The sequence below is a fragment of the Salvelinus namaycush genome, chromosome 36 (genome assembly GCF_016432855.1).
Source record: "Salvelinus namaycush isolate Seneca chromosome 36, SaNama_1.0, whole genome shotgun sequence".
Lineage (NCBI taxonomy): Eukaryota > Metazoa > Chordata > Actinopteri > Salmoniformes > Salmonidae > Salvelinus > Salvelinus namaycush.
This window is the reverse complement of record NC_052342.1, coordinates 25,020,204-25,042,775: the sequence shown is the minus strand read 5'-3', so window position 1 is coordinate 25,042,775 and position 22,572 is coordinate 25,020,204. Positions and strand designations below refer to the sequence as shown.

Sequence of the window (22,572 nt, the reverse complement as noted above, 5' to 3'; positions counted from 1 at the left end):
CCCATACAACTACTACCTCATCCCCCATTCTGTTATTTATTTTGCTCCTTTGCACCCCAGTATCTCTACTTCCACACTCATCTTCTGCACATCTATCACTCCATTGTAATTATTTCGCCACTATGGCCTATTTATTGCCTTACCTCCCTTATCCTACCTCATTTGCACACACTGTATATAGACTTTTTCTATTGCATTATTGACTGCATGTTCGTTTATTCCATGTGTAACTCTGTGTTGTTGTTTGTGTCGCACTGCTTTGCTTTATCTTGGCCAGGTCACAGTTGTAAATGAGAACTTGTTCTCAACTGGCCTACCTGGAAGTAGAAAGGAGGAGAAGAAGATGAGGGAGAAGTAGAAAGGAGGAGAAGAAGATGAGAGGGAGATGTAGAAAGGAGGAGAAGAAGATGAGGGAGAAGTAGAAAGAAGGAGAAGAAGATGAGGGAGAAGTAGAAAGAAGGAGAAGAAGATGAGGGAGAAGTAGAAAGGAGGAGAAGAAGATGAGAGGGAGATGTAGAAAGGAGGAGAAGAAGATGAGAGGGAGAAGTAGAAAGTTGGAGAAGAAGAAGTAGAAAGGAGGAGAAGAAGGGAGAAGTAGAAAGAAGGAGAAGAAGATGAGAGGGAGAAGTAGAAAGTTGGAGAAGAAGAAGTAGAAAGGAGGAGAAGATGATGAGAGGGAGAAGTTGAAAGGAGGAGAAGAAGATGAGAGGGAGAAGTAGAAAGTTGGAGAAGAAGAAGTAGAAAGGAGGAGAAGATGATGAGAGGGAGAAGTTGAAAGGAGGAGAAGAAGATGAGAGGGAGAAGTAGAAAGGAGGAGAAGATGATGAGAGGGAGAAGTTGAAAGGAGGAGAAGAAGATGAGAGGGAGAAGTAGAAAGTTGGAGAAGAAGAAGTAGAAAGGAGGAGAAGATGATGAGAGGGAGAAGTTGAAAGGAGGAGAAGAAGATGAGAGGGAGAAGTAGAAAGGAGGAGAAGAAGATGAGAGGGAGAAGTAGAAAGTTGGAGAAGAAGAAGTAGAAAGGAGGAGAAGATGATGAGAGGGAGAAGTTGAAAGGAGGAGAAGAAGATGAGAGGGAGAAGTAGAAAGTTGGAGAAGAAGAAGTAGAAAGGAGGAGAAGATGATGAGAGGGAGAAGTTGAAAGGAGGAGAAGAAGATGAGAGGGAGAAGTAGAAAGGAGGAGAAGAAGATGAGAGGGAGAAGTAGAAAGTTGGAGAAGAAGATGAGAGGGAGAAGTAGAAAGTTGGAGAAGAAGAAGTAGAAAGGAGGAGAAGATGATGAGAGGGAGAAGTTGAAAGGAGGAGAAGAAGATGAGAGGGAGAAGTAGAAAGGAGGAGAAGATGATGAGAGGGAGAAGTTGAAAGGAGGAGAAGAAGATGAGAGGGAGAAGTAGAAAGTTGGAGAAGAAGAAGTAGAAAGGAGGAGAAGATGATGAGAGGGAGAAGTTGAAAGGAGGAGAAGAAGATGAGAGGGAGAAGTTGAAAGGAGGAGAAGATGATGAGAGGGAGAAGTTGAAAGGAGGAGAAGAAGATGAGAGGAAGAAGTAGAAAGGAGGAGAAGATGATGAGAGGGAGAAGTTGAAAGGAGGAGAAGAAGATGAGAGGGAGAAGTAGAAAGTTGGAGAAGAAGAAGTAGAAAGGAGGAGAAGAAGATGAGAGGGAGAAGTAGAAAGTTGGAGAAGAAGAAGTAGAAAGGAGGAGAAGATGATGAGAGGGAGAAGTTGAAAGGAGGAGAAGAAGATGAGAGGGAGAAGTAGAAAGGAGGAGAAGAAGATGAGAGGGAGAAGTAGAAAGTTGGAGAAGAAGAAGTAGAAAGGAGGAGAAGAAGATGAGAGGGAGAAGTAGAAAGTTGGAGAAGAAGAAGTAGAAAGGAGGAGAAGAAGATGAGAGGGAGAAGTTGAAAGGAGGAGAAGAAGATGAGAGGGAGAAGTAGAAAGGAGTAGAAGGAGATGGAAGAAGGAGCAGGATAGTGAGACATAGGAATATAATCTATTGTTTTATAAAAGGCTAAATAAAGGGTTAAACTACCTTCTTCTCCATCGAGTCCGGGCAGGCCTGGGTCTCCCAGAGGTCCAGGGATATAGGAGCCGATTGTCTCCCCACGACGACCAGGCAGGCCTGGGAAGCCCGTCATACCAGGACCCCCTGACAACCAAACAAGAGTTTAGGTCATCCACACACGCACACACACACATACACACACACATTAATCTTTCTCTATAAAATAGATTGTATTGATTGATCTTTCATTATAACATTTATTTGATTGATTGATGAATCTTTCTCACCTGACTCTCCTCTCGCTCCCTTCTCCGCGTTGTATCCCGGGGGTCCTGGGATGGAGGATCCCCTCTCTCCCTTCAGACCGGCCGCTCCAGGGGTGCCGGGGCGACCCTCCTCACTATAACCCGGGGTTCCTGGTATACCGTTCGGTCCAGCCAGTCCGTTGAGTCCATCAAGACCAGGAGATCCCGGCAGACCTTGAGAAAGAACATGATTATATTTCTGTGTTTGTGTGTGTGTGTGTGTGTGTGTGTGTGTGTGTGTGTGTGTGTGTGTGTGTGTGTGTGTGTGTGTGTGTGTCCGACAAACCTTTTTCTCCAGATGATCCAGGGGAGCCGGGGCGGCCAGTCGTCCCGTCGAGACCTCTTCCTCCTGGGTATCCGTTCAGACCCTTAGCCCCAGTGAAACCAGGGGTACCTGATAGGAGGAGGGGGGACCCCAAAAAACATAACCAGGAACATAGTGTATGATGAATGAGGATGAGGGGGTTAATATAATAATAATGTAATATACAGTATATATATATATATATATAAAAAAAAAAAAATTCTCTTATTCCACCTTTTCTAAATTGCTTAAATATCACTTCCCTGTGACATGATTCATCTGTGTGACATTTATGACATCACGTCCTGTGACATCATCACCACTACTCACCCAAGAGTCCGGGTCTTCCAGGAACTCCCGGTGCTCCCTTCTGTCCGCTGAACCCAGGGCCCCCTGGGAAACCGTTGTCGCCGGGGGCGCCATTAGCACCTTGGCCACCTGGGTAACCGGGGGTTCCGGACTCACCTTTAGCTCCGGGACTTCCGGGGTAGCCGGACGAGTCACCTCTCTCCCCTGAGGACCATACAGATACAGGTAAGAACTTAACCAATAGAAAACCTTTAAACTGACAAGAAACAGGTAAGAACTTAACCAATACAAAACCTTTACACTGACAAGATACAGGTAAGAACTTAACCAACACAAATCCTTTACACTGACAAGGTACAGGTAAACCAAGCCATAGAAAGTTGGTTGCAATTTCAGTTTAATCCACCAGAGAAAAACATAATAAATATTGCAACAAATATTATGGTTAAACTCAAATATACTAATTGATAAAAAAAACTATATTTTTGGAAATAATGTTTAAAAAAGTTATAATCTTTGTAAATGATATCATAAATAGGACTGGTGGAGTTATGTCACACATGCAGCTAACACAAACATATGGAAATGTCTGCTCTACTCAAAATTACAACCAACTAATTGCAGCATTACCGCAAAAATGGAAGAGGCAAGTAGAAGGGGGAGAAAGTAAGGAACTGGTCTGTCGGCCCTGAATTAAAGACCAACATTGGCTAAAGAAAATTGTGATGAATAAAAAAGTAAACCAGTTTAATTTAAGGACCAAAAAATGTACGGCTGTGCCATATAGATTGCAAAATAGTTGAGAAGAGATTTTCGATGTACCGACTCCATGGCACATGGTTTATGAACTGATACACAAAACAAATAGTTTTTCCATTTTAATTATTATACAAAATATATGGGGGACACAACCATCCCAGCTCTGCAGATTTTGCTACGAAGAGACAGAATCATTACATAATTTGTTTTGGTACTGTCCATATATAGCTTGTTTTTGGTCGCAGGTTCAGGAATGGCGGAAGAATTGCAACATTTACCTGGAGCTAACGCTGCAAATAGCACTGCTGGGCGATTTGAAAGTCATAGTCAATCGATCAATAATGTAATAATACTCTTAGAAAAAATGTTTATCTTTAATTTACAATCTTTAGAAGCTATGAGAATAGAAATGTTCAGAACTTTCGTGAAACATCACAGCACAGTTGAAAAATATATGGCAAATAGAAATCAAAACTGGATGGAGTTCAGAGATCGATGGGAGGGGTTGAGTGGAGCTGAAGGGTGGGACTGGATGGAGTTCAGAGATCGATGGGAGGGGTTGAGTGGAGCTGAAGGGTGGGACTGGATGGAGTTCAGAGATCGATGGGAGGGGTTGAGTGGAGCTGAAGGGTGGGACTAAAAACAAACAATGATAACTATTGTAAAATATACTGTGTCCATAAAATGTATATAGTATGTATGAGCTGGAAATAGAAGGTATAGGGAAGAGACCATCACAGGGAAGAGACCATCACAGGGAAGAGACCATCACCAGGAAGAGACCATCACCGGGAAGAGACCATCACAGGGAAGAGACCATCACCGGGAAGAGACCATCACAGGGAAGAGACCATCACAGGGAAGAGACCATCACAGGGAAGAGACGACAGTTAAGAGAAGCAGGCCTTTCTAATCGACCTGGCCCGGGTATCCTGGAAGGATATTGACCTCATTCTGTCAGTAGAAGATGCCTGGTTATTCTTCAAAAGTGCCGTCCTCATCATCTTAAATAAGCATGCCCCATTCAAAAAATGTAGAATCAGGAACAGATATAGCCCTTGGTTCTCTCCAGACCTGACTGCCCTAGACCAGCACAAAAACATCCTGTGGCGTTCTGCATTAGCATCGAATAGCCCCCGTGATATGCAACTTTTCAGGGAAGTTAGGAACCAATATACACAGGCAGTTAGGAAAGCTAAGGCTTGCTTTTTCAAGCAGAAATTTGCATCCTGTAGCACAAACTCAAAAAGTTCTGGGACACTGTAAAGTCCATGGAGAATAAGAGCACCACCTCCCAGCTGCCCACTGCACTGAGGCTAGGAAACACTGTCACCACCGATAAATCCACTATAATTGAGAATTTCAATAAGTATTTTTCTACGGCTGGCCATGCTTTCCACCTGGCTACCCCCACCCCGGTCAACAGCCCTGCACCCCCACAGCAACTCGCCCAAGCCTTCCCCATTTCTCCTTCACCCAAATCCAGATAGCTGATGTTCTGAAAGAGCTGCAAAATCTGGACCCATACAAATCAGCCGGGCTAGACAATCTGGACCCTCTCTTTCTAAAATTATCTGCAGAAATGGTTGCAACCCCTATTACTAGCCTGTTCAACCTCTCTTTCGTATCATCTGAGATTCCCAGAGGTTGGAAAGCTGCCGCGGTCATCCGCCTCTTCAAAGGGGGAGACACTCTAGACCCAAACTGCTACAGACCTATATCTATCCTACCTTACCATTCTAAGGTCTTCGAAAGCCAAGTTAACAAACAGATTACCGACCGTTTCGAATCCCACCGTACCTTCTCCAATATGCAATCTGGTTTCAGAGCTGGTCATGGGTGCATCTCAGCCACGCTCAAGGTCCTAAACAATATCATAACCGCCATCGATAAGAGACAATACTGTGCAGTCGTATTCATTGACCTGGCCAACGCTTTCGACTCTTTCAATCACCACATTCTTATCGGCAGACTCAACAGCCTTGGTTTCTCAAATGATTGCCTCGCCTGGTTCACCAACTACTTCTCGGATAGAGTTCAGTGTGTCAAATGGGAGGGCCTGTTGTCTAGACCTCTGGCAGTCTCTCAGACACATATCTTCCTCACTAGCTTTAAGCACCATCTGTCAGAGCAGCTCACAGATCACTGCACCTGTACATAGCCCATCTGTAAATAGCCCATCCAACTACCTCATCCCCATACTGTATTCATTTATTTATCCTGCTCCTTTGCACCCCAGTATCTCTACTTGCACATTCATCTTCTGCACATCTACCATTCCAGTGTTTCATTGCTATATTGTAATTACTTCGCCACCATGGCCTATTTATTGCCTTACCTCACTTATCTTACCTCATTTGCACATACTGTATATAGACTTTTTTTCTACTGTATTATTGACTGTATGTTTGTTTATTCCATGTGTAACTCTGTGTTGTTGTCGCGGACCACGTTGTCTTGCTCCCAGACAAACTAAATAACTTCTTTGCTCGCTTTGAGGACAATACAGTCCCACTGACACGGCCCGCTACCAAAACCTGCGGGCTCTCCTTCACTGCAGCCAACGTGAGTAAAACATTTAAACGTGTTAACCCTCGCAAGGCTGCCAGCCCAGACGGCATCCCCAGCCGCGTCCTCAGAGCATGCGCAGACCAGCTGGCTGGTGTGTTTACGGACATATTCAATCAATCCTTATCCCAGTCTGCTGTTCCCACATGCTTCAAGAGGGCCACCATTGTTCCTGTTCCCAAGAAAGCGAAGGTAACTTAACTAAATGACTATCGCCCCATAGCACCCTGGGTCTCGACCCCGCCCTGCGCAACTGGGTCCTGGACTTCCTGACGGGCCGCCCCCAGGTGGTGAGGGTAGGTAACAACATCTCCACCCCGCTGATCCTCAACACTGACACTGGGTTGAGGCCTGGGGCCCCACAAGGGTACGTTCTCAGCCCTCTCCTTTACTCCCTGTTCACCCATGACTGTGTGGCCATGCACGCCTCCAACTCAATCATCAAGTTTGCAGACGACACTACAGTGGTAGGCTTGATTACCAACAACGACGAGACGGCCTACAGGGAGGAGGTGAGGGCCCTCAGAGTGTGGTGTCAGGAAAATAACCTCACACTCAATGTCAACAAAACAAAGGAGATAATCGTGGACTTCAGGAAACAGTAGATGGAGCAGCCCCCTATCCACATCGACGGGACAGTAGTGGAGAAGGTGGAAGGTTTTAAGTTCCTCGGCGTATACATCACGGACAAACTGAAATGGTCCATCCACACAGACAGCGTTGTGAAGAAGGCTGGAGGCTGAAGAAATTCGGCTTGTCACCAAAAACACTCACAAACTTTTACAGATGCACAATCGAGAGCATCCTGTCGGGCTGTATCACCGCCTGGTACGGCAACTGCTCCGCCCACAACCGTAAGGCTCTCCAGAGGGTAGTGAGGTCTGCACAACGCATCACCGGGGGCAAACTACCTGCCCTCCAGGACACCTACACCACCCGATGTCACAGGAAGGCCAAAAAGATCATCAAGGACAACAACCACCCGAGCCACTGCCTGTTCACCCCGCTATCATCCAGAAGGCGAGGTCAGTACAGGTGCATCAAAGCTGGGACCGAGAGACTGAAAAACAGCTTCTATCTCAAGGCCATCAGACTGTTAAACAGTCATCACTAATATTGAGTGGCTGCTGCCAACATACTGACTCATCTCTAGCCACTTTAATAATGAAAATATTGATGTAATAAATGTATCACTAGCCACTTTAAACACTGTTTACATCCCCTACATTACTCATCTCATGTGTATATACTGTACTCGATACCATCTACTGCATCTTGCCTATGCCGTTCGGCAATCACTTATTCATATATTTTTATGTACATATTCTTATTAATTCCTTTACACTTGTGTGTATAAGGTAGTTGTTGTGAAATTGTTAGGTTAGATTACTTGTTAGATATTACTGCATGGTCGGAACTAGAAGCACAAGCGTTTCGCTACACTCGCATTAACATCTGCTAACCATGTGTATGTGACCAATAGAATTTAATTTGATTTATGTGTCGAACTGCTTTGCTTTATCTTTGGCAGGTAGCAGTTGTAAATGAGAACTTGTTTTCAACTGGCCTACCTGGTTAAATAAGGGTGAAATAAAATATACATTTAAAAAATGGCACAGACCACGAAATCAAATAAAATGGTATTTATCACATGCGCCGAAAACAGCTGGTGTAGACTGTACAGGGAAATGCTTTCTTACGAACCTTTCCCAAGCCTTCAGAGTTGAAGAGAATGGTACAGAGAAGAGAGCATCACAGATACAGTAAGAAGACATGAGGTGCACAGGTAGGTATACGACAGACAGGTGACAGCCACTCACCTTTAGCACCTGGCTGACCAGACACTCCAGGGTTACCAGGGAAACCAGGCCTGCCATCGTCACCCTATGGAAAAAAACAGCAACATCAACTGACACTTCTAAATATGTGACCGTTTCAGGAAGCTAGGCGTATGTCACACGTCACTACTTCACAAGAGGCATTTTTATTTTTATTAAAATGCATTTTTAAGCAGAAATGGCACAGCATTTTTGAAAGATATAACGTTAGCCATCGAGAACTACAAACGTTTTTCTACTTTTCTCAAGAACATTGATGCCCTGAATTTAGCAGGCGCTTTCAACAGATCAGTTGGGAAAAGTTGTGATGGGATACTTTCTGCACACGCCACGGTCAGTGTAAACCGGAGTGACTTGACACAACGCTGGCCAAACAAGATGTAGCTACAAAGATGTAGCAAAGATGTAGCTGCAAAACAGTTTGCTTCACGGCAGACTGAAAGCATTTAACATTCATCCATGTATACGGGTAAAAGTCTCGCTACATTTTCAGATATTATACATTTCTAATCTTGTCAGAAATTGTTTTGATTGCAAGTTAAAGCATACTGTTAGCTAGCTAGCTAGCAAACATTAGCTTGCTGGTTCGCTAGCTAATGTTACGTGTATGATCTGTGTAGTAATATTATTAAAATCAGAAACCATTTGCATTGCTAGTTATAGCACAATGTTAGCTACCTAACATTGAACCTAGTTGGTTAGATTTAGCTACCTGCAGATTCATACTACAGCTATGACAATGTTTGTATTTGTAGTGGAATGAATTGGGATTATGCTGGTTCATTGTTTAGCTTGCTACATGTCTAAACAGAAGATTCCACCACAAATAGAACAATGGGACAGATATTTCACCGGATGTATAAATGTGAAGCATCCGCTTGGCGTTTCCAGTCACTACCAGAGGGAGCCCAGTGGTTGGCAGTGGGTGAAGATAGAACCTGGTGGATTTTGGCTGACATTCTGCACATTTTCTCATTGATGAAACCTTTGATCTCAATACAGTTTTCTGTTCTCAAAACTATAATCTGTTACGAACAGAGTAGACTAAGTTTTCTAGATGTTACCCTTTACCAAAGTTTTAAAAATGTGCTTTGTTTAGAAGGAGTGCAAAGGTGAATTGAGTTATTGCACATGTTCACTTCATAGAGTAGGCGTTCCCTAATTGAAATATGCAAATCTTTGCTAGAACGCGCCAATAGGATCTCGCTAGCTCATGCTTGGCTCTGCCCACCTCCTTACTTGTTCTGCCCACTATGACTCATTTGTTCCAATTTGAAACAGTCTGTGTGGTCTATCTTGATTTAGTTATAAAAAATCTTTGACTCAACTTCACCAGATGATTACATGACCCCTCAAGTTAGCCAGCTGTGTCTGGGGAAGATTACGGCGATCTATTGTATTTCATGAACATGTTTACATGTCTAGAAAATAGTGACCCATCCACTTAGCTAGATGTGGCTGGGGGGTGGTTATAGCTATTCTTTCACATGACACATCAATTTAGACAAGTCTGTCTAGGTAAGCGTCATCAAATAATTATAAAATATTAATGAAAAACGTTTCTGGACACTTTTGGTTTATGATACTGCAAGTAACCATTTCGCAGTACCGTTTACACCTGTATCCTGTGCATGTGACAAAAAACAACATTTTAGTCAATATAGTGTGTGCTTACCAGAGACAATAATGTTAAGATCAACATGACCTGCACTAAACTCAGATTAGGATACTCACTCTGTTTAGCACATGGCCTCACATGTGAATTCTTAAAGAGATGGGTGTTGCTAAGGCTTAAGAGGGTGTGAACGATGATGAATAGGTGTAGACAAAGAAGAGCACTACAGCAGCTGTAGCAAAATATTCAAGGGCCATTTTCTCAAAAGTGGGATTATGAGTTTATTAATTTAAATTTAACATTGTTCCTCAACTGCAGTCTCTACTTTTATCCAATGTAAAAAAAAAAAACATTTCAATTTTTGCTACATAGGATCGAATCCACGTGGAGGATCACATATTTCAAACTCAGTATAACATCAACTGCCACTTCTAAATATTTCAAACTCAGTGTAACATCAACTGCCACTTCTAAATATACCAAATTCAGTATAACATAAACTAATACAGTACTTCTAAATATATCAAACTCAGTATAACATCAACTGCCACTTCTAAATATATCAAACTCAGTTTAACATCAACTGCCACTTCTAAATATATAAAACTCAGTTTAACATCAACTGCTACTTCTAAATATACCAAATTCAGTATAACATAAACTGCTACAGTACTTCTAAATATATCAAACTCAGTATAACATCAACTGCCACTTCTAAATATATAAAACTCAGTACAACATCAACTGCTACAGTACTTCTAAATATATCAAACTCAGTTTAACATCAACTGCTACAGTACTTCTGTTCACTGTTAAACTCTTTCTATGGTGGTGTCTGTGCCTACCCTTGGTCCAGGCATGCCAGGGAAGCCGATGATACCGGGAGATCCTTTAGGGCCTGGGTAGCCTGGCCCGGCTGGGCGTCCGGGGAGACCGGGAAGTCCTGGTTCTCCTTTAGCCCTGTCAGCATAACCAGGCAGCCCGGGCAGACCCTGACGACCAGGCTGGCCTGGGAAACCCTTGTCACCTGGGGACAGGGAGGCACAAAATGGTGACTGTAGGAGCTTGTTGGTGACACAGATCTTACAGAAACGCCTGCATTAGGAGCTTGTTGATGACATACATTTGGCACAAAATGGCTAAGGATTTATATCTGTAGCCTACCACCTACCTCTAGGTCCAGGGAAACCAGGTAGTCCATTGGCACCGTTGTCGCCCCTCTGTCCCTTCTCCAGGTAATCTACTATGGGGGGCAGAGCGGGTGGGCCAGGGAGACCACGGTAACCTTCGTCACCTGGATCACACACGCACGCACGCGCACACACGCGCGCACACACACGCAAGCGCACGTACACACGCATGCACACACACACACACACGCACACACACACACAGTGAAACCAAAACAAATGCACTGTCAGACCATTCATTATGTCAGAGGAGAATGATGAACTGTCATATTCATTATGTCAGAGCAGAATGATGACCTGTCAGACTATTCATTATGTCAGAGCAGAATGATGAACTGTCAGACTATTCATTATGTCAGAGCAGAATGATGAACTGTCAGAATATTCATTATGTCAGACCAGAATGATCATCTACACCTTATCCACTCGCTTCCCATCATTCCATTGATTCTCTCATTCCCAATCCTGTACCTTTAGGTCCTGGCGCTCCGAAGTCACCGGGCAGGCCGTCTTTTCCTGAGAACCCCAGAGCTCCTTTACCTCCTGGTCCACCGGGTCTTCCAGGGTTACCTGGCATTCCGGGGAAACCCGCCAGTCCAGGGTAACCGCTCTCGCCTGTGAGCGGGAAAACAAAGATGTTTAAAAATGCCTATAGTGGATCTGACGAAGATCTACTTTTGGATCGAAGCGTTGTTAACTGTTTTTGCCAAATAAAGATGGAGGAATAGTGTGTACAGGTCCTGCTTATCTCTAGAAAGTCCCATCTGATCAAAAGTAGTACACTGAATAGACAGTCATTTACCCTGACCAGGAAGTTACTGTAACTAGCTGTAGATGTGTGTTGAATATTTTCCCCCTACCTCACGTATGGCTTTAATAGAGAATGTATGGCTATTAAGGCTATAGGAAGTTGGCTATGGATCTTTAATTGATAATAAGTATTCCCACCCCCCTTACCCTTCCTTCCTGGTCCCCCAGGGAACCCGTTTCTTCCCCCGGGGCCCGGGGGTCCCGGAAGGCCCCTGAGTCCTGATGATCCACCCCCTCCTGGTTGTCCTGGCTGTCCCTTCCTCCCAGTTGGGCCTGGGAAGCCCGCGTCACCTCTGGCTCCTTTTAAACCGGGGTAGCCTGGGTGGGGATCGAGAAGGCACAGTCAGACATAACACTTTCCTCTGGGTGGGGATCGAGAGGACACAGTCAGGCATAACACTTTCCTCTGGGTGGGGATCGAGAGGACACAGTCAGGCATAACACTTTCCTCTGGGTGGGGATCGAGAGGACACAGTCAGGCATAACACTTTCCTCTGGGTGGGGATCGAGAGGACGCAGTCAGACATAACACTTTCCTCTGGGTGGGGATCGAGAGGACGCAGTCAGACATAACACTTTCCTCTGGGTGGGGATCGAGAGGACACAGTCAGGCATAACACTTTCCTCTGGGTGGGGATCGAGAGGACACAGTCAGGCATAACACTTTCCTCTGGGTGGGGATCGAGAAGACACAGTCAGGCATAACACTTTCCTCTGGGTGGGGATTGAGAGGACACAGTCAGACATAACACTTTCCTCTGGGTGGGGATCGAGAGGACGCAGTCAGGCATAACACTTTCCTCTGGGTGGGGATCGAGAAGACAGTCAGGCATAACACTTTCCTCTGGGTGGGGATCGAGAAGACAGTCAGGCATAACACTTTCCTCTGGGTGGGGATCGAGAAGACAGTCAGACATAACACTTTCCTCTGGGTGGGGATCGAGAGGACACAGTCAGACATAACACTTTCCTCTGGGTGGGGATCGAGAGGACACAGTCAGGCATAACACTTTCCTCTGGGTGGGGATCGAGAAGACACAGTCGGGCAATAAACTTTCCTCTGGTTGGGGATTGAGAAGACACAGTCAGACATAACACTTTCCTCTGGGTGGGGATCGAGAAGACACAGTCAGGCATAACACTTTCCTCTGGGTGGGGATCGAGAAGACAGTCAGGCATAACACTTTCCTCTGGGTGGGGATCGAGAGGACACAGTCAGGCATAACACTTTCCTCTGGGAATCAAAGGAGTACATTCAATGAAATTCAAAAAGGGAGGGAGAAATGCTGATAAATACAAATATAGAAACATTGCATTAATATAACATTGTATACAATTTACCCATGCTGTCAGAAACACAACTTACCTTGCAGTCCATAAGCAGTACTATTGTAATATGCAGTATCAAAATTACAATTAAAAGGATTTTGACAATTCAGAATGAAACATACAGTATGAGCCGACAAGGCATGTTCAGTTACATTCTTTCCTGTCGTAGTTTAAGATGCAATTGCACATAAGGGTTCAGGTTGCTGAATTAATATATGAAAAGGTAGAATAGGCACATGGGTATAAAGTATTACCTCTGGTTAACATATTTGAATGTAACCAGTAAAATATCTTATCAAAGGATGAAAAATGATCATGCCAATGTTTATGATAAAATATACTGTATACTCAAGTGCAATTCCAGAGTAAAATTAGATACCTCAAACACATAACAAATACACTCCAGAAAGCCTTCTATGGTTGCTGTCTTCTAGAAGTTTCTAGAACAGGCTTCTATGGTTGCTGTCTTCTAGAAGTTTCTAGAACAGCCTTCTATGGTTGCTGTCTTCTAGAAGTTTCTAGAAAGCCTTCTGTGGTTGCTGTCTTCTAGAAGTTTCTAGAAAGCCTTCTATGGTTGCTGTCTTCTAGAAGTTTCTAGAAAGCCTTCTATGGTTGCTGTCTTCTAGAAGTTTCTAGAACAGGCTTCTATGGTTGCTGTCTTCTAGAAGTTTCTAGAACAGCCTTCTATGGTTGCTGTCTTCTAGAAGTTTCTAGAAAGCCTTCTATGGTTGCTGTCTTCTAGAAGTTTCTAGAACAAGCTTCTGTGGTTGCTCTCTTCTAGAAGTTTCTAGAAAGCCCTCTATGGTTGCGGTTTTCTAGAACAGGCTTCTAGGCTCGAAGTTTGAGGTGAGTGGGTTGGATAGCTAAGATGGGGTCAAGGGTTCACACAAGCTTATCAATGTTACAGCGACACACACACCTGCTTTAGTTAAGTTCAGTTAGGGTTTCAAACTACAATTTTTTCCGTATCTTTCTTTGGACTCAAATGCTCTGGGTTTAGATCAGTCGGTAGTTCTAGAAGCAGGTTGTTCTAAAATGTGAAATTCCAAAGGAGCATTGAGAGGTGGTGAGATGGGCAGAGTGGAGTGAGGGATGGAGGGATGAAGGGAAGGGAGTAGCTCACCTTGACAGCCTAGGGAGAGACCCAACACCAAAAAGAGAGGGATGGAGGGATGATAGGATGGATGGAGATGATGGTGCAGAGAGAAAGAGGGTGAGAAGAGATGCTTTTGGTGATGGAGATCACAAACAGGCAACCAATGGATTCACAGGCAAACAAACTGAAGGTCGGGAAATAGAGAGAACATATCAATAAAGGAGAGGATCGGTGGGGAGCCTTCACAATCAACAAATGCATGAAGGAGGAGAGAGTCTCTGTGTGTTCTCTCTGTGGGCTAAAAGGAGGAGGGAGTTTCTGTGTGTTTTCTCTGTGGGCTAAAAGGAGGAGGGAGTCTGTGTTCTCTCTGTGGGCTAAAAGGAGGAGAGAGTCTGTGTGTTCTCTCTGTGGGCTAAAAGGAGGAGAGAGTCTGTGTGTTCTCTCTGTGGGCTAAAAGGAGGAGAGTCTGTGTGTTCTCTCTGTGGGCTAAAAGGAGGAGAGAGTCTGTGTGTTCTCTCTGTGGGCTAAAAGGAGGAGAGAGTCTGTGTTCTCTCTGTGGGCTAAAAGGAGGAGAGAGTCTCTGTGTGTTCTCTCTGTGGGCTAAAAGGAGGAGAGAGTCTGTGTTCTCTCTGTGGGCTAAAAGGAGGAGGGAGTCTGTGTGTGTTTTCTCTGTGGGCTAAAAGGAGGAGAGTCTCTGTGTGTTCTCTCTGTGGGCTAAAAGGAGGAGGGAGTCTGTGTGTGTTTTCTCTGTGGGCTAAAAGGAGGAGAGAGTCTGTGTTCTCTCTGTGGGCTAAAAGGAGGAGGGAGTCTGTGTGTGTTCTCTCTGTGGGCTAAAAGGAGGAGAGAGTCTGTGTGTGTTCTCTCTGTGGGCTAAAAGGAGGAGGGAGTCTGTGTGTGTTTTCTCTGTGGGCTAAAAAGAGGAGAGCCTCTGTGTGTTCTCTCAGTGGGCTAAAAGGAGGAGAGAGCCTCTGTGTGTTCTCTCAGTGGGCTAAAAGGAGGAGAGAGTCTCTGTGTGTTCTCTCTGTGGGCTAAAAGGAGGAGAGAGTCTGTGTGTGTTCTCTCTGTGGGCTAAAAGGAGGAGAGAGCCTCTGTGTGTTCTCTCTGTGGGCTAAAAGGAGGAGGGAGTCTCTATATGTTCTCTCTGTGGGCTAAAAGGAGGAGAGAGTCTGTGTGTGTTCTCTCTGTGGGCTAAAAGGAGGAGGGAGTCTGTGTGTGTTTTCTCTGTGGGCTAAAAAGAGGAGAGCCTCTGTGTGTTCTCTCAGTGGGCTAAAAGGAGGAGGGAGTCTCTGTGTGTTCTCTCTGTGGGCTAAAAGGAGGAGGGAGTCTCTGTATGTTCTCTCTGTGGGCTAAAAGGAGGAGAGAGTCTCTGTGTGTTCTCTCTGTGGGCTAAAAGGAGGAGAGAGTCTCTGTGTGTTCTCTCTGTGGGCTAAAAGGAGGAGAGAGTCTGTGTTCTCTCTGTGGGCTAAAAGGAGGAGAGAGTCTGTGTGTGTTCTCTCTGTGGGCTAAAAGGAGGAGGGAGTCTGTGTGTGTTTTCTCTGTGGGCTAAAAGGAAAAACAACAAGTATGAGATATCTGGGAGCTGGAATAAATGGATTCAATTAATTAATGACAACATTCCCAAACATTCCCTAAATTCTGGACAAAATTCCTACTGGGTTTCAATTAGTCAGCGTTCTGAGTTCCGACTCTCACCTGGAGATCCGGGTAATCCTTTGCTTCCGGCTGGTCCAGCAGGACCGGGAAATCCATTGCCTCTGTCTCCAGGAAGTCCGGGAAGACCTAGAGCTCCGGGGTAGCCATCCGTACCGCGCTCACCCTTGGCTCCGGGAATGCCCGACCGACCATCAAAACCTGGGATAATACGGGACATAAGGTAAGATACACCAGGACCCACAGGAACATACAGCACAGATAGACAGAGCCACATAGAAACATCCCCACTAAATAATATGTGAAGCATCTATGTGGGCATTTTAAAGGCTTTATGAAGGCTTCACTTAACCTTTGAAGTTGTAGGTAGTTTAAAGATTTTTCATAAAGAGACAGAGTGACAGACAGACATATAGACTAACTGTCACACCCTGATCTGTTTCACCTGTCCTTGTGCTTGTCTCCACCCCCCTCCAGCTGTCGCCCATCTTCCCCATTATCCCCTGTGTATTTCTACCTGTGTTTTCTGTTTGTCTGTGGCACTTCGTCTTGTTTGTCAAGTCAACCAGCGTTTTAGGTCTCAGCTCCTGCTTCCCCAGTCTCTCTTTTTCTCGCCCTCCTGGTTTTGACCCATGCCTCTCCTGACTCTGAGCCAACCTGCCTGACCACTCTGCCTGACCCTGAGCCTGAGCCTGCCTGCCGTCCTGTACCTTTGCCTCACCTCTGGTTTACTGACCCCTGCCTGCCCTTGACCTGTCTATTGCCTGCCCCTGTTGGATTATTAAACTGTTGTTAATTTGACGTTGTCTGCATCTGGGTCTTACCTTCAAACATGATACAGACAGACAGATAGATAGATGGCTGGCTACATAGATATTTTATTGGTTCCTGAAGGGATATTCATTAGATGATTAGGTAGTTATCATGCTGAGACCCACCTGATCCTCCAGGAAGTCCTGATGCTCCTGGCTCTCCCTTGTCTCCTGGTCCTCCTGGGAACCCAGGTGATCCAGGGAGACCTGTTGAGGACCCCAGCACCTCCCCCCGCCGGCCCTTCTCCCCCGGCCGCCCCGGGAACCCGTTCTTCCCTGGGGCCCCTGGACGACCCTCGCCTGGGATACCTGGCCCCCCCGCATCTCCTCTGGGGCCAGGGAAACCTGGGAGGGAGGGAGGATGAGGATAGAGCTGGTTCAATTCCATACATCTTTACTTTCACTAGTATTTATGCCATTTAGCAGACACTAAAGGCCATTCGTTGTTGGCAGAAATCAAAAGACTAAGTGGAAGTCATAGAAAAGTTCAGTCAGTTTAATTCAGCAAATATTTATTGTCAATAATTGGCAGCAATTACAAGAGCCAGTCTAACCAGAAGTCATATACTATAAATATCAACAATGGACCATAGATATCAGTGGTCAGTGGATGGTCAGTTGATGGTCAGTAGATGGTTAGTGGATGGTTAGTAGATGGTTAGTAGATGGTCAGTAGAGGGTTAGTAGAGGGTCAGTAGAGGGTTAGTAGATGGTCAGTAGATGGTTAGTAGATGGTCAGTAGATGGTCAGTAGATGGTCAGTAGATGGTTAGTAGATGGTCAGTAGATGGTTAGTAGATGGTCAGTAGAGGGTTAGTAGAGGGTCAGTAGATGGTCAGTAGATGGTTAGTAGATGGTCAGTAGATGGTTAGTAGATGATCAGTAGATGGTCAGTAGATGGTCAGTAGATAGTTAGTAGATGGTCAGTAGAGGGTCAGTAGATGGTCAGTAGATGGTCAGTAGAGGGTCAGTAGATGGTCAGTAGAGGGTCAGTAGATGGTCAGTAGATGGTCAGTAGATGGTCAGTAGATGGTCAGTAGATGGTCAGTAGATGATCAGTAGATGGTTAGTAGAGGGTTAGTAGAGGGTCAGTAGATGGTTAGTAGATGGTTAGTAGATGGTCAGTAGATGGTTAGTAGATGGTCAGTAGAGGGTCAGTAGATGGTCAGTAGATGGTTAGTAGATGGTTAGTAGAGGGTCAGTAGATGGTCAGTAGATGGTCAGTAGATGGTTAGTAGATGGTTAGTAGATGGTTAGTAGATGGTCAGTAGATGGTCAGTAGATGGTTAGTAGATGGTCAGTAGAGGGTCAGTAGATGGTCAGTAGATGGTCAGTAGATGGTCAGTAGATGGTTAGTAGATGGTCAGTAGATGATCAGTAGATGATCAGTAGATGGTCAGTAGATGATCAGTAAATGATCAGTAGATAGTTAGTAGATGGTTAGTAGATGGTCAGTAGATGGTCAGTAGAGGGTCAGTAGATGGTCAGTAGATGGTTAGTAGATGGTTAGTTAATGGTTAGTAGATGGTCATGTTGGAAAGGAAGAGTGGTGAATGGTGATATTGTCAAAGAGGATAGGCAACAATAGCTGTGTTTTTACCTTGTGGCCCAGGCTGGCCCCCGTAACCTGGGTCTCCTCTCTCTCCCTTCCCTCCGTCAAAACCGGGCCGACCGGGACCACCTGGGAAACCTGGCTCGCCCTTGGGGCCTACACACGCATGCGCGCACACACACACACACACACACACACACACACACACACACACACACACACACACACACACACACACACACACACACACACACACACACACACACACACACACATTGCCGACCTCTGTGTAAAAAATAATTGTCAAATTACAAAACAGGAAGTGTTGCCATGGTGATGAAGTCTGTATGTTACCTAGTCTTCCAGGTATTCCGGGGAAGCCGGGGTTTCCATCCTCACCAGGTAGACGACATGGTAGCGTTAGCCCTAGTAACAGTCAGTCAGATCACGGTTAACACACATACACACACACACACAGGACTGGAGTAAAGCTCTCTGTGTCTCAGTAAAACTGGTACAATACCACTGGAAGATTATAGTACAGTCTAGCTTATACATCAATTTGGTCATGTAACACATTATTGTTATTCGTTAAGACTTCATGTTTGTTTATGGATATGCATTGATGTGATAATGATTCTGTTAGATTGAGGATATAATGTCAGTGGGTTGATTAAAAGTAGTAAGTCATTGATTAAACCAATGTTAATAGTTATGGCCTGTTAAAAGTGATTCACATTTAGTAAGTAACTGAATGTCTTTTCTTTGGTATTATTTCAATAATGTCATAAGGTCTGATTGGCTACCCCCCATCGTAGTCCCCCCTCCTTCTTGGTTAAAGCACTTAGCAGAGGCAAAGCTTAACGCATGCACCAGCAACTCTGATTGGAGCAGAAGGAGTAAAGTAGTGCACTGCTAACTGCCACTGAAAGCTCCTAACCATGGGAACATTAAGCTCCTAACCATGGGAACATTAGGTTCCTAACCATGGGAACATTAGGTTCCTAACCATGGGAACATTAGGTTCCTAACCATGGGAACATTACGTTCATAACCATGGGAACATTAAGCCCCTAACCATGGGAACATTAGGTTCCTAACCATGGGAACATTAGGTTCCTAACCATGGGAACATTAGGTTCCTAACCATGGGAACATTAGGTTCCTAACCATGGGAACATTACGTTCCTAACCATGGGAACATTAGGTTCCTAACCATGGGAACATTACGTTTCTAACCATGGGAACATTAGGTTCCTAACCATGGGAACATTACAATCCTAACCATTGGAACATTAGGTTCCTAACCATGGGAACATTAGGTTCCTAACCATGGGAACATTAGGTTCCTAACCATGGGAACATTAGGTTCCTAACCATGGGAATATTAGGTTCCTAACCATGGGAACATTACGTTCCTAACCATTGGAACATTAGGTTCCTAACCATGGGAACATTAGGTTCCTAACCATGGGAATATTAGGTTCCTAACCATGGGAACATTAGGTTCCTAACCATGGGAACATTAAGCTCCTAACCATTTTCTGACAGAGTAAGAGAGATGTAGCTCGGAACTTAGCTCTGGTCCAGGGCGTTACATGCGGCTTGCTGTTGCTAGCCACCCCGGACAAGAGCTACTGGGAACTCAACACTGGTCAACATGTCCATTATCAAGTGTCAATCATCAACTGAGTCAAGCACAATGGAATCCCAATCATGTGGGGCAACAAGGAGCTTCCATCTGTGACATTATGAACAAATGGTGGACACGTTGAGTAAATAAAAATTCAGTGTCTCCTTTCTGTGCCATGACAAGGTTTAAATGAGCAGTTGGGATGTTTCATTAAACAGTGGCCACTGGATTATCTAGTATCTCCTGAGCCACAGGTACAGGTACAGTACCGTGTCTCAGTTTTGACACCAACACGTTCCATAACAATGACATTCCATCTGAGAATGAAATCCTATTGTCTTGGAACTCCCAGTGGCAAAATGGCTGCCATTGAAACTCTGAATGTCAAACAGAGTTGCCCTAAAAGACTGTATCTAGGGCTCGGGTTTCTCTGTCCAGGGCAGTTCTCTTTAGCTTCTCACCTCCCTCTGCGTCATTAAACCCCTCCTGCCCACAGCTGTCACCTGGTCAGACAAACATGCACAGGAGCAGAGATGGAGGGATGAAAATAGAGAGAAGACGAGGAGGAAGAAAGAAATAAAGAAAGAGAGAGAGAAATAAAGAAAGAGAGACAGGGAGAGCTACTGGGAGGACAGGACGGTAGAAGACAAGCCAATCAAGGTCATTCAGGTAATTTGCATATAGTCACGCCAATCAATGCATAAGCCAATTAAAATAATTAAATCAAACAATCAGCAAATCAGAGGTTAGAGATTCAGCTCATTCAGTTAAGGCATAAGCAAAATAAAAATTATTCTGAGATGTTGGGCCAAGTTTATTGTTTTCCGGAAGAGGAGAGAAATAGAGGGAGAAAGTGATATTATCAAAATGATGTAGCTACTGTTTATAGTAACTTAATTAAACTACAACAAAAAGGTATTACTTATGTATTTGCATTGCACTCTTTTTCTCTCTCTTTCAGAAGAGAATAACATATTATATTCAAAATAAGTTTTAGCATTAGCTTTATTGTGTCAGAAAACTTAAGCAACAGTCACACACGTTCATATGAGTGGCAAAAACCTGTTTGGTTTTGTGTTGTTCAGTCTCAGAGAAGAGTCAGCTAGCTAGCAACATTTGAGTCCAATGGCGTTTCTTTATTGCTTTTATAAATACGGTGTCCATATTAGGCAATCCTAATTCTTCAGCAGGACTCCATATTAGGACATCCTAATGTTACAGCAGGACTCCATATTAGGACATCCTAATGTTACAGCAGGACTCCATATTAGGACATCCTAATTCTTCAGCAGGACTCCATATTAGAACATCCTAATGTTACAGCAGGACTCCATATTAGGACATCCTAATTCTTCAGCAGGACTCCATATTAGGACATCCTAATGTTACAGCAGGACTCCATATTAGGACATCCTAATGTTACAGCAGGACTCCATATTAGGACATCCTAATGTTACAGCAGGACTCCATATTAGGACATCCTAATGTTACAGCAGGACTCCATATTAGGACATCCTAATGTTACAGCAGGACTCCATATTAGGATATCCTAATGTTACAGCAGGACTCCATATTAGGACATCCTAATGTTACAGCAGGACTCCATATTAGAACATCCTAATGTTACAGCAGGACTCCATATTAGGACATCCTAATGTTACAGCAGGACTCCATATTAGGACATCCTAATGTTACAGCAGGACTCCATATTAGGACATCCTAATGTTTCAGCAGGACTCCTGTCATTGTCATCAGGTATTGTCAGTCTCCTGAACACTTAGTCTAAATTATCATTACATTAACATCCAACTTGTATTCCTTTTTTCCAAAACATATCAGTTTCTCTCTCCTCTGAGACTGAAGAATCACAGGACAGTAGTAGCGTAATCACAGCAAATGAATTACCGTTGATCTGTGTGAATCGACTAAGCAGCTAGCTAGAGGAAGGATAAGCACATTAATGACACCCATTAATAAACCCACCAACTGCCTGAAAGAGAATGAATGTTGGGAGGAGAACCGTGTAGATGTAGCAAGCTGTGAGAATGGCTCCTTATTGTTCTGTGTGTTCCAATTATGCTGCTTTTCTTTGTACCTGTAGTTTATGGTTGGCTGTGGTACAGAAATACATTGTGTTGTTCACACAATGGGAAGTAAGAGTGATTCTCAAAAGTCGATCTGTTAGACAGTTTTTATGGACTATATAGTTCTCCCCACTCCCCCTCATTGGGAGTCCGCAGTGGCACATACCTGGAGGGCCAGGTAAACCAGGTTGTCCTGGTAACCCCGCAAAGCCCGAGTCGCCTGGAAACCCACGGGCGCCGATGGAACCCTGGTAGCCAATCCCGTTCTCTCCAGGTTCCCCGGCGCGACCTTTGGCGCCTGAGAACCCTGGGAATCCTCTCTCCCCAATGGTCCCATAGCTATCAACATCAGCCTGAGGCGAGGAGAGGATCATGTCTGTTAAAAGGGATACTTGGGGATTTTGGCAATGAGACCCTTTATATACTTCCCCAGAGTCAGATGAACTCGTGGAAACCATTGTTATGTCTCTGTGTGCAGTTTGAAGGAAGTTGCTAACAAGCGCTAACACAATTGCTAACTAGCGTTAGCCCAATGACTGGAAGTCTATGGGTATCTGCTAGCAGCATTGGCTCGCCAAACTACCTCTTATTTTATACTGGACACAGACACATAAAAATGGTAGTGTGTGTATATGTATGTATGTGTGTGTGTGTGTATATGTATGTATGTGTGTGTGTGTGTATGTATGTATATGTGTATGTGTGTGTGTGTGTGTGTGTGT

At 44.5% G+C, this 22,572-nt stretch overlaps 1 protein-coding gene across 1 annotated transcript in view; it reads right to left on the bottom strand.

Annotated features, from left to right (window-relative positions):
* LOC120030511 (collagen alpha-2(IV) chain-like) overlaps positions 1–22,572 on the bottom strand; it is a 50,218-nt gene that overhangs the window by 6,041 nt on the left and 21,605 nt on the right. The window contains exons 15-26 of the mRNA XM_038975919.1: positions 22,017–22,203; positions 16,709–16,927; positions 15,813–15,971; positions 11,843–12,037; positions 11,357–11,500; positions 10,867–10,989; positions 10,541–10,722; positions 8,063–8,126; positions 2,937–3,302; positions 2,589–2,696; positions 2,285–2,476; positions 2,025–2,141 (exon numbers count right to left, since the gene is read on the bottom strand). Of these exons, the coding sequence (XP_038831847.1) occupies positions 2,025–2,141; positions 2,285–2,476; positions 2,589–2,696; positions 2,937–3,302; positions 8,063–8,126; positions 10,541–10,722; positions 10,867–10,989; positions 11,357–11,500; positions 11,843–12,037; positions 15,813–15,971; positions 16,709–16,927; positions 22,017–22,203 (2,056 nt within the window). The remainder of the gene's footprint in view (positions 1–2,024; positions 2,142–2,284; positions 2,477–2,588; positions 2,697–2,936; positions 3,303–8,062; positions 8,127–10,540; positions 10,723–10,866; positions 10,990–11,356; positions 11,501–11,842; positions 12,038–15,812; positions 15,972–16,708; positions 16,928–22,016; positions 22,204–22,572) is intronic.